The sequence below is a fragment of the Notothenia coriiceps genome, unplaced genomic scaffold (assembly GCF_000735185.1).
Source record: "Notothenia coriiceps isolate Sejong01 unplaced genomic scaffold, NC01 NC01_scaffold00037251, whole genome shotgun sequence".
Lineage (NCBI taxonomy): Eukaryota > Metazoa > Chordata > Actinopteri > Perciformes > Nototheniidae > Notothenia > Notothenia coriiceps.
This window is the reverse complement of record NW_011369952.1, coordinates 47,628-59,834: the sequence shown is the minus strand read 5'-3', so window position 1 is coordinate 59,834 and position 12,207 is coordinate 47,628. Positions and strand designations below refer to the sequence as shown.

General features: G+C 38.9%; 1 protein-coding gene across 1 annotated transcript; it reads right to left on the bottom strand.

Moving 5' to 3' along the window:
• Window positions 1-366: 366 nt before the first annotated feature.
• On the bottom strand, window positions 367-11,262 carry LOC104967394 (amino-terminal enhancer of split-like). The gene is made up of 7 exons (XM_010796802.1): window positions 10,884-11,262; window positions 8,243-8,340; window positions 5,815-5,878; window positions 5,314-5,358; window positions 5,155-5,217; window positions 4,850-4,924; window positions 367-3,929 (listed from the first exon to the last, which is right to left on the bottom strand). The coding sequence occupies exons 1-7, from the start codon at window positions 10,908-10,910 to the stop codon at window positions 3,690-3,692; spliced, it is 612 nt and encodes a 203-aa protein (XP_010795104.1). The 5' UTR covers window positions 10,911-11,262; the 3' UTR covers window positions 367-3,689.
• Between the last annotated feature and the right edge of the window lie 945 nt (window positions 11,263-12,207).

Genomic DNA, 12,207 nt, shown 5'->3' with positions numbered 1-12,207 from the left:
TTTTCTATTATTTTTTTACTGTTAATCTACACTTGTTTCTAGAAAAAAATGTATCTGCCATTTTAGTTTTTCACATTTGCATTTTGATTTCCCTTATGAACAGAGGTTGTGTCTCTTCTTCCTTACCCTTTGTCATGGGATCGTACATGAATCACCTCAAAATGGATACACTGAATTGATATCATCTAGTTGCAGAGGAGTCGACTATCAAATAAACAGTTTATCAGTTTCTCAAAAGCTACATTTCATGACTAAGCCTCAATGAGTCATTAAAATAATTTGGATGTTCTTTAATCAATTAAGTTTCCTTTTTGTCCTTCAGACTTCTTCTATTCCCCCCATAGACACCAACCAGAGACAAAGGACCACTCTCAATCACATCTTTTATTTGTAAGGCACCAGAGAAGCTTCCTTACTGCTAAAAGGTTGATTCATTCTCATTAGAGTACACAGTTGCTTGTTTACATCTTTGTATTTTTTTTTTTGTTGCCCCAGGTATCTTAAAATGAGACCGTGTTCATAAACACATTAAACTGTTTTTTCATTTGCACAAAAGAAAAAGAGATACATTTACAAACCTAGAAAACAATGTTAAGTGTTACTGCCTACTGAGAGAATGGGGGCGGAAAAACAGGAAGAACGACATGGTATACAACATTGTGCCTCTCTTTAACTGTAGGCTTGTAATGCACACATACAACACCAAAGTCTTCCATGATACACACACGTTAAAAAGCAGCTTTGAAACATACAAAAATGCTTTAAAAAATATGTATATTGATATATTCATATGTATACAAATTGGCCCTTCACAGCAAAAACAAACACACATACCATTCATATGTCTAAGTTTTGCCAAAGGAGGTTTTCTACAGAGACTGACGTCAACATATATTAAGGTCGAATCTCCAGGGAGGGAAAATCATCAGCTCCCAAACACTAGCACAGACAGGAAGGAGAAAAATAAAGAACACTGAGCCACAACTTGAGTGCCTTTCAAAATAAAATACAGGAGAAAAGTTCTAGCCGACCTCAGACGTTACGGGGTGAAGCGTTAAAGCTCTGGAAGCATTACAGGAGAATAACAGCTCGAACCTAGTGAACCTCTTTAAAACATCTGTCCTGTGAATGTTACCCCATTATACTGATGATCAATGAGAGAGCACTGCTGCCCTCTGCTGCCCTAAATATGAACATTACCATTCCTCAAAACCTCAGCTGTCCCAATTCCATACTACCGACAGTGAATACTAGACTGTTTTGCAGTTCGTACACAAAGAAAATCAATATATTTCATAGATTTATACTTACGAAAAACAAACAAAATGTGCTCCATTGTAGGTCAACCACTGCATTTGGAAATGAACATGAAAATGTATTTTCCCAAACAGATTCTGAGATGTTATTGGATCTTTCTTATTGCCAATAGCTTACATGTATCCAGCTGTGGGCAAACGTTCCACATTTCTTCTGGCATTGCATTATGGGGGATAAGAGTCCATCAACAGCACTATACAGAAATCAGTAAATATGTCTTAAGACCGTATTTGAAAGAGTTCTTAGAAAGACTTAATAAGGAGTGGTAGGGTTATTATTAGGAATGGTAGATGTTATAAACGTGCAATGCTTTAAAAGTCGATGCCAGGAATTGTGGGGCTGCATTTTCTTCTTTTTTTTCAAAAATTTTAGAAAGGAAAGGAAATAACTTTTCTGAGCAATAAAAGAATTAGAGCAGCTCTTTTTATGGCTGCTAGTTAAGATACTTACGGGTTGGGTTGTTTCACTTTGTAACAGAAACTCCAAAGCAACAAAACCTTTGATAGCACCATGGTGATACTCCTTCAAATAATCAATGACATTGATAGAGAAGCAATTGTTGGTAGAAATGGTTCTCAGTATTCGATATACGGAATGGGGATATATATATATATTAGTGTGGCCTAATTTTTATAATGTGGGGTGGTTGCAATGGTAACTTAATAACATGGTGGTATATAATTTGCATGGCACCATTATGTGTAGCCCAAACATCGTCATTTAAGTCGACCCAACATGGCAGTCACGTCTTATTAGGGGCTGTATTCAAGTAAAGATTCAGTATACTCCAGCCCAGTGTACTTTATAGAATATGCATGTAGTATGGATTTGGGAAAATGCTCTTAAGATAAATCCAGCTTGAGTTATTTTGCAACAGGAACAATAAGTTGGTTACCAGGACAAATTCTGACTGTGAAAATCTCATTTAATACGCTGTTTTCAGAGGGAACGCTTGTTTGAGTTGCTTACAGAGCTTGAGCAAACTCACCCCGGACACATTCTTCATTAAAACAATGCAAAAATTAAAAAAAGGGGGGAGGATTTTCCCCTGACAATCACACACAAGTTAAACAAGACAGGAAAAGACAGGTGCTTGATACAGTCTCAGTATAAACTGAAGTGCTCTTCTAACTTACAGAAGTACAGTACTCGTAAGTCTTTTACGACTCTCTGGTTCTGAAGTTTAGATCCTGTTCAAGTTTGTCTTGGTCCGTTAAAGAGTGGACCAGCACGAGGCGGGGGGGGTTGGGGGNGGGGGCAGGAGCAGGGGGCGGTGTGAGGACAATACAAAAGGTGCTTTAAGAAAAAAACTAAGTTAAATTAAACAAATTTTTTCTTCTCTCCAATCACATTCACCCAAGCACACAGACACATTGTAATGTCTAATTAGCCTGTCTTTAACTTCACGAAAACCACATGTCAAAATAAAGTCAACTTTTTTCAGAACTTTAATTCTTGTCATTTGAGTCATGGTCCGTGCCTTGTAGCGTGCACAGCAGCAGCAGCTAGGCCTGACACATTAACCCCCAAGATGGGTATACTACCATTTGTACAAAAACTTGAATGGAATAAAAGCCCATTTATTGGGGATTGAGGTACAGAGCTAAGGTATGCATCCAGTGGTTGGTCGTATGAAAATGCAAGAAATGGTGATAAGTCAGGTCGTTCATGCTTGAAGGGTTTGAAAGCAAATGTCCCTTTGAAAACATCTCATTAGACTAAGATTCAATTTGGCTCCAAGTACATCAATGAATGGTTTGACTCTCCACAGCTCGACATTTTTCTTTTGGGAAAAAGGGAAATGGAGCTGTACGTTATGAGTGAAGGGACAGCGACAGAGGAAACTGAGAGGTCATTAAACTGCTTACTGTGACTGGCAGACGGCCCAGTAAGAAATCTAAGTGGACAGCGGAGGACATGATCAAAAAACACGGGATCTGATAACAAAAAGAGTTAAGAAATAGAAACCAGTGAGAGGCAGATCTGTGTAAGGGACAATGCTGTTAGCTTTCATCCTCAGCTCTCACTCCAAATGGGAAAACATTTACCTTGGTTAAGCCTCACGACCGTGGCTCACACTTAAAAAAGCATCTATTTAAAGTCTAGAAGCCTGAACTGAGTCTATTACCACTAAATAATAAGAACATTTAACTCTCACTCAGCCATTCAGCAGTTTTCGTTCTCTGCACATCCAAAAGTCTGTCCTCTTTGCTCGTCATCATCCCTGCAGTGACTCTTCTACATCAACACTCAGCAGCCAGACTTACATCAATCTCCATTTACAGTTACAGTTTTACCTTTCAATTTTTTATTTTTTTTTGTTTGTAGACACTTCACCCCACAACAGCCCCCTCCAAACCTCCTCGTCGGCACTAGTCTGATTTGTCCCCGTCCTCCCCTCGGCTCGCTCTCTCCGCAGCTTCCCGGGCCTTGTCCTCCTTCACCGCCTGGGCCTGGCCGTGGGAGTAGTTGGCCAGGATGGAGGAGAGGGAGAGCAGGCCGGAGCTGGAGGAGACGGCGGGCAGTGAGGGGGGGGTGAGGCCCAGGGGCATCGGGGCCACAGGTAAGGCCAGGCCCTGCAGCTGGGACAGGTGCTGCACCTGGAGCTGTTGCTGGAGACACAGGCATGGTACAGACGTGAGTGAGTGAGTGAGTTGCTAACAATGCAGCAAAATGATAGGGTTTCCATTCCGTACATCGCATACTGAGAACCATTTCTGCTAAAACCCTACCCCTCTAAAGCAGCTCAGCTCTTTAACTCGTAAATACTACACCTTGTATTCTTCAGAGCAATTTGTCATATTCTTATTAAAAGTACTTTTTTGTATATTAAAAGGTGGGGTAGGTAAGTTTGAGAAACCGTCTCGAGATACACTTTTTGTTATATTCCATGGAAAGCTCTTAACATCCCGATAGTAATGAATATCTGAAGTGCTTTGACAAAAAATCCATAACAAAACATCACCTGTGGAAGCCGTAGTACTGTAAAAAGCACGACCAATCACTTTAGCCGGGCCGGCTAAAATAACTGGATGGCCTACCTGCCTGTCAGCCTTCCATCTGTGCACAAACTTATCTCGTACCCTCATTGGTCATGTGCGCGTTCGTGTGTGTTGGAGGAGGGGCTCTGTAAGGAAGTGGCAGATTTGTTCCGGCTGTGTATTTTCAAATTCTAGCGCACTCGAGCTGGTTTCTCCAAAATTACCTACCCCACCTTTAATGTTTCTTTTAACACTTTAAAAAAAACGTATAATAGTTTTATATTTGCTCCTATTTTACATGTTGTATTCCTCTTAATGTATTTATGTATGCGTTATTATAACACCAGCCAAACTTGCATTTGTAAACCTCATTTTTGCATGATTTTTTCCCATTAAAATGTATAATTATTTGATTTGTAAATTATTTGAATCATTTGAAGTAACTTTGCCGTCTTGACAATGACTGGCTTTATATATGGTTTATTTCATGTTTGGCATGAGCCACGATTCCCCCATCATCTATAGCCGCTTGCAGGGAGAAAGAAGCTCACCCGTATAATGGAGTTCATCTCAGGGGGCGTGACTTGCTTGGCTCTATCGATGGCGCCCATGACTTGCTGTTGATGCTGAAACAAAGACATCACATGGTCAAGCACAACTAAACATGCAACTACAGGAACACGGCAGAAAACCTAAAAAGGGGTATTTTCACATGGACATCATTTCCCATGTTTTTATGTCCAAGTGACCGATGGGAAAAACATTTGGGTCATTGTCAATGTTGACCAGAAGAGCTTGTTTTGTAACTTCAAAAAGGCAAAAAAGGAGAAATATTCAGGAAAATGTGTGTCATTACCTCTTGTGACAGGTAAGGCAGCACCTGAGCACAGATTCCATTCAGTCTCTTAACTATTTCAGCCTGAAAAGAAAAAAAGAAGTTGAAAAAGGTCAGACCATCAAACTATTGGATCTAAGCTACAATAAAGAAGTATAAATCGTAGGGGGGAATGGTTACCTGTTTGTGCATTTCAATATTCAGCCCGTAGGACATTTCATAGTACTACAAAAACAAAGGAGAAAAAGACACGCATTATAATAAACTGGAGCTTTAATCTTAATGTACATTATCAAAACAGAACCAGAATGCTTCTATATAAAGTACAAAAGGGAAGACAAATGCATACTTTTTTTTATAGGTACGGTTCATGTATTATTCAATGTGGATTATGGAATAATATGTGTAGTTGTCATGAGATTTGTAACTGATCATTGGCTATGACAGAAGCTTCAAAAACATGTATCAGTTACTGATCATGTGATGAGTGAACACGAGGAAGCCCCTCAGTGTAACTCCATTTGTCATTATGTATGACTGAACTAATAATCAGCCACGACATACACATTCCTGCCTCCATGTCTATGCTTATACTGCAAAATGTACTTTAGTCAGGAATATTAGAGGAGATGGGATTAAACAAAGCCACATGTCACTGACAAGGATTATTAGGAAACGTACCATAATATAGTGACGCTGCATCTCTGACTTTTCAGAAGCCAGTTTATCACACTCCAACTTCAAACTGCAAATGACGAACACAAGTATTAAACAAAGGTTAGTGTAAAGGCAAATCTGTCCTGTGATGATAAGTAAACAGTAAAGATAACAGTAAACTAAGATGACCTCTGGCTTGCTTCGGCTTCATGTTTGTTCATCATGTTTCCCACAAGATAACAATGTCTATCAAATGTAATTACTTCTTGGTGAGGCTTTCAATACTACTAATAATTTGCCTCTAAAATCAATTGTGATTGACTGGATTAGAAAATTATTTTTGGGCTGAAGCAACAAATCTGCTCTTGTTCCTGATTCCGAAGACATATCTAAGGTAGAGCGGCTGACGTGTGAATAACAACAGTTTTAAGATTTACACTCCTAGAAAAAAGACAAACGATAGCTTCAAAGGTAGACCAAGGCAAAAAGAAAATGAACTCTGCAAAAGGCAGAAATGCTGGCTTAAAGGGAACTAAAACAGCACTGAAGTGACTTGCATATGGCCTAATAATAATTAGAGATGTCCCGATCCGATCACGTGATCGGGGATCGGAGCCGATCACATGATTTTCAAAAGATCGTAATCGGGAGNCAGTCACAAGATGGAGGAATAGAAAGCAGTATTCAATGTTTACTTCAGATTAGCTCCACGTCAGAAATGAGCATGCTTGTCATATGTCTCTCTCCATAGAGGCTGAATCATCATGTTAATCACATAGCTATCATATGCCTCAAACAGTCCTGATGCTCTTCTAGGTAATCACACATCCTGTCATGTTCACAGCTACAGTTGATACCTTTGTTAGCATGTGGAGCTCATGTTGGAAGAGGACATTCAGTATTTTACCAACACTACTGATGCTTGTTGTTGAGGGTTTTGGGTGAATATCTCTTGAGGTGGATTGATGGGGGGGGGGGGGCTCGCACTTTAAGGGATAGTCTGCAGGAATGAATCTGCGGGTTTTGTCAGAGGGGATGTCTTCACCTTGGGTGGAGGTGCATTATCGGGATGAAAAGGCAGCAGCGACAGACGAGACTGATTAGGACGGGACCTCCTCTCTGTTTCCATTCCTTTCCCTTATCCGCACCGACACGGACAGAAAGCAGACGTTTTTATTGATGTTTGTCACGGAAATAGGTCAAGATGTTGGCCTCACTTGTTTTGTGTTTTTAACCTTCATAATAAATCTGTATATTGCTCTAATTATTCAGAGGGGAATCACAATACCACCAAACAACAACATGGCTCTCCATGAGTGGACCTTGTTTTGCTTTTAGTTAAGTGTAAGAAAAGTGAAGGACTTAATGCCAATTACTCAGATGTCGTGTAATTTGAAAAGTATATATTAGGATAAACCGTTTTCCAGGGTGTCGACAAAAGCAACGTCATACAGGCATACAAGAAAACAAACGAAAGAAAGAAAGAAACAACAAACCATGTCTGTTAAATTAAATCCATGAAGTAATAAAATCATTTCAATGTGATGGACCGTCGTGTGGATCAGTTTCATTGATAACAGCTGAGAGTGAGATGGTAATGCTTCACAAACACACCCAATGGTACAGGGGATCTGATAGCATTAAACATTTTCTACTTTTTAATTCAGCTTTATTTCTATTTTGAGATGTTTACATTTTAGAATTGTTTATATCTACTCTTTAATTTCTAAATGCCTTGTTTTGTTTTCATGCTGCTAAAACACAAACATGTCCCAATTTGGGATCAATAAAGGACCTATTATTAGAGATGTCCCGATCCGATCACGTGATCGGGGATCGGAGCCGATCACATGATTTTCAAAAGATCGTAATCGGGAGGAAAAAAATCGGGGATCGGGATTTTTTTAAAATTTTGTATTCAATGTTACAAAACAAAAATGACCATGTTCAAGTCTTAAAGTCATCCTGAGGCCTTAGTTTTGGTTTCAAATTACAGAACATCATGTATGTGTTGCTTCTTTGGGGCTTGTTTTCATAGACCTGGTTGCTTATTTCTCTCAAATCTGGCAACAGAGTGGGCAGGGCGCAGTGTCTAATTGTAGCAGTAAGCTAACGAGTACTGAAAGCTTTATTTTGTTTTGATCCAATGCTGCACAACTGAACTGATCCAATGCTGCTGTGAAAGAAAGAAGCTATATCCATGTTGGATAGAATATCCAATTTAAATAAAAAAATAACCTTAAGGGAAAACTTGAATGCTTTTTTTCTTTTTTTTCTCTTAATGCATTGCATAAAGATCGGATCGGGAAAAATCGGTATCGGCAAATTGTCAAAATCAAATGATCGGAATCGGATCGGGAGCAAAAAAAGGTGATCGGGACATCCCTAATAATAATAATAATAAACTCCTGAAGTTAAATTAAGTTAGGCTATGGCAGTGTTCGCTGCATACCTGTGGTACTGTGCTTGGAGGAACTGGAACTCATCCTTGATGCGGTCGCAGGAGTCAGAAGTGGTGAACTTGAGAGGTTGACTGGACTGACCGGATGCCTGGAGAACAGAACATGATCAGCCTTCACACAGAGACATACACTCATTGGAACTGAGCCCTGCATCCAGGTACATGCACTCAGTCTAAAATGAAGATGCACTGATACTGATTTCGGGCAGACTCAAACAGCTGGATTGGGGATCGATGACAATGGGGCAGATATATCAAATGAAATGCTTGGTTTGAATTCTGTCTACGATATACTGTGGTTTCAATTCCTTCTTAAGGTTTCACCAATTGGTGGATCCATCCCGAGTCTGAAACATTACATTTGAATGGTTAAATAGTTGCCGAACAATTTAGAAATAAAGGAATTACAGAAGACCTTTGCCGTTTCTGGTTAAGTATGTGTTGTGTTTGTTTGGAGCCAGTAGTTTGACCTCTGAGATTAACCCTTTGAGAGGATCGTTAAAATGAAGGTCAGCCTACACTGGGCTTCATGTCTGAGTGCAAGTGTAAAGTATAAATTGAGACTTAGAACACTGTGCTTGAATTTGACATCAAATTGTAACCCAGCATCTGTCTTTAAAATACCACGGTCCAAAGCATTTTAAAAAGCCAACAGAGTGCGTTGATTGAGGAAATGTGTTTAAAGAAGGAAGATTAAAACGTGCTACTGCTGACCATATGTGAGACGTATTAAGGGGCTGCATTAGAAGTCTGGTTATGTATAGACTACACTTAAACCATCAATCCAAAGCTGTAATCCTGGGGTTTATCCAGTTCCCTAAACCTCATTACTCTCTAAATAAGTGGCACAAGAGCAAGAGGTTTCCAGTGGGATTATGGGGCTGGACCGAGAGGACGGAGTCACCCTGTAGACAGTGCACTGCGTTTTAGAAGCACACTCATATAGTATGAACAATTGATTTTACATTTTAGAGTGTAAAAAAGTAGCATATATTCACACTAAGAAGTTGGAGTTTTTAGCATCTTGGCTTGAAAATGTGCACAAAAAATAAAGCAATAGTCCATAATATTGTTGATCAGCTATTATGATTATTTGTTTTTAGTTCTGCAATTCATCAACTGAAATATGCTTAGCAACGAATGTAGTAATCATTCGACTATTTTTCCAAAAACAGGATTTTCTGCTTTTCTTTGTTTTAAGTCAATTGCAAACTGGATATATTGAGATGTTTGCCTGATGGTACCTTGGAAGAGGTCTCCTTGGACTTTGGAAAACTATGATAGGAATGTATCACTATTTTCTAGCACTTGCCAGTCCAAATGAGTTGTTTCACCTCTATATATTTTTACAACCTATTTTAGAGATTAGCATGTGAACTGCTATTATATGCTCAACTATGTTGAGTTTCTTAAGTATGCACATCTTAACTGACTTGTTTATAGTTTGAAAATCACATTGTTGTTGACAAGAGACCGCTAAATTCAGTTTGTTGGCATGAATTTGTCGTTACTTCTTTTTCTTATCAACATATTAAATGTTTTGCCTTCAGCTTCTTTTTGGCGTTGATAAGCCATTGTTTTGTTTAATTTTGCCTCAAATTCAACCCTTACAAGACCCTTTAAGCTCACTTACAGACACAAACATCACTTGAAATTCGTACATTTATGAAATTTCAATAAAATACTTTGGAGATCAAATGTTCCATCCGATGCACACCAAATGATTTAGTCAAAGTCGTTAGTAATGTTATATAAGGACATTTGAATCATCCTCATATTTATGCTACATGGTTTGTTGACAGTAGAAACACTGATGTTTGCAAACCAATGCAACATATCACGCTCACTTCCTCTCCAAGCCATGAACTTAAATGAGCTGTTTTGACTAAAAGCCAGAGGTGGAAGAAGTACTCAGATATTGTACTTAAGTTAAAGTAGAAGTACCACAAAGTAGGAATACTCTGTTAAAAATACAAGTCCTGCAATCAAAATGTTACTGAAGTAAAAGTAATCTCAGTATATATATTATATTTTTGGATCATAATTATTGATGCACTAATGAGTTTATCAAAGCTGCTGCTAGTTTGAATGACTGTGTGTACTGCAGGGTAGCTTGTGAATTGTACTCCAGGTGTCTTATTAAAGTGCTGTTTATATTTCACCTTATTAATTCATATAAAGTAACTAAAAGGTAAAAAATAATTGTAGTGGAGTAAAAGCACACTATTTACCTCTGAATTGTAGTGAGGTAGAAGTATAAAGTAGCTTTACATTGAAATACTAAGGTAAAGTACAATTACCTCAAAATTGTACTGAAGAACAATACTTGAGTAAATGTGCTTGGTTACTTTACACCACTGCTAACAGCTAGCTAACGGCAGAATGTGTCTGCAGTCAAAAACAAGAAATAAAGTGCTACACCAGTATTTATATTAATGTAAAAGTACTATTTGCTATCTCTGCTTTTAATATTACGGTGCTAACGTCGTGAGGAGATGCAGAGAGGCTTTGTGAAGCTGACAGCTACTAACAGCACAGCTAGTATCAGCTGTCGGTTGCTATAGCTAGCCGTTAGCTCGTGTTGCTAGGTTGTTTAGTTTCCTACCGGGACAAGTTCAACCGGCCAACTTACCGAGTGCCTTGATTGAGGAAACATCATGTCAGCAGTGTGTTTCGCCTTTTTCCCTTTGGTCTTATCGAATCACCGGGCTAGCTGGCTAAGCTAACAGGTCCCCAGATATTATTAAATGATTGGAGACGCTATTCGCACTTTGTACTCTGTCATCGTTTAAAATAACGTTAGCTAACGTCAAAGCAGCGGGAGCCAAAGATCGTTTTCTTGTCTTTACAGTCGGTAAAAGAACCGCTGCTTCCGACGATTAATACGCTAACAAAAAATAAAAAGGTCTTCAAAGGAACATCAGGTTTTTTTGGAATAACGTTAACGTTACACCTCCCCGGGGAAACCCTGGATGTTGACACATGAGCCCCCGACTTTCCTCTGCTTTGAAGAGAAGAGCAGCATCGGAGAACGAACCGATCCGCGGAGGAGCGGGCGCCCCTTGCGACACATTGCGGAACTGAAGCCTCGTGCCGGGCTGGGCTTCTGGGGCCCCGGGACCACGTGTCCAACTTTGTCCGAGACTGCACAGCATTTTTATAATTTGTCCCACAAATTGAGACAATGTCCCCCCCTTAGCTGTGTCAGATATCAATCAATCAACAAAGAATATACATGTATTTACTTATGGGTGTAGCAGTGGAGGGTGATTCCTAAATAGTTGTTGTGACATTTTGTGACCAGAATTATTATCTCAAGCTCATGACTCAGAGATTGCAAAGAAATAATGTGGACATGTTTTGTTGGAATGGAGGACACATGTTGGATGGAAAACAAATCTATTCAAACCAAATATATGCAAATCCTATACTTAGTAAGGAGCATAGTTTGTTCAATCAAATCAAACCAAACATTGTGATTCATAAGCTAATATTTCCAATTTAAATGTAATTTATTTTTGTTAAATGGACATTATTGAAATCTAAACAATCTTTTATTATTGCAATAACACTTCCCACATTGTCCCACACAAACATACTCTTACGTGGCTTGTTGGCACCTTGTCACCCTATCGGACAAGCTGCAAAGGTGGAAGAAGTATTCAGATCCTGTTTTGGTCCTACTGTCAGAATACTACCACATGAGTAAAAGTCCTGTGATTAAAATCTCACTTGGGTACAGAAATATAGTCAGAATGATTTTCATCAGGTATCACAAGTAAAAAAAAAAAAGAAAAAAAAAAGTAGGCTACTCATTCTGCCGTAACATTCCCGTTATGTGAAATGTTTTATATTTATTGTTTTACACGGTACAATGTTATACTTCCTTACTTTTTTGTAATATTTAGGTTACTTCTTAGTAAAACATATTCTACTGGTTCAATCTTAGGTGATGC

What these genes read in the sequence shown, in the direction of transcription:
- LOC104967394 (XM_010796802.1), bottom strand. Translation starts at nt 10,910, where the DNA reads ATGATGTTTCCTCAATCAAGGCACTCG. An exon ending in TGCAGCGTCACTATATTATG is followed by an intron (nt 5,359 to 5,814) that starts GTACGTTTCCTA and finishes TTGTTTTTGTAG; the next exon opens with TACTATGAAATGTCCTACGG. An exon ending in AGATGAACTCCATTATACGG is followed by an intron (nt 3,930 to 4,849) that starts GTGAGCTTCTTT and finishes CTGTGTCTCCAG; the next exon opens with CAACAGCTCCAGGTGCAGCA.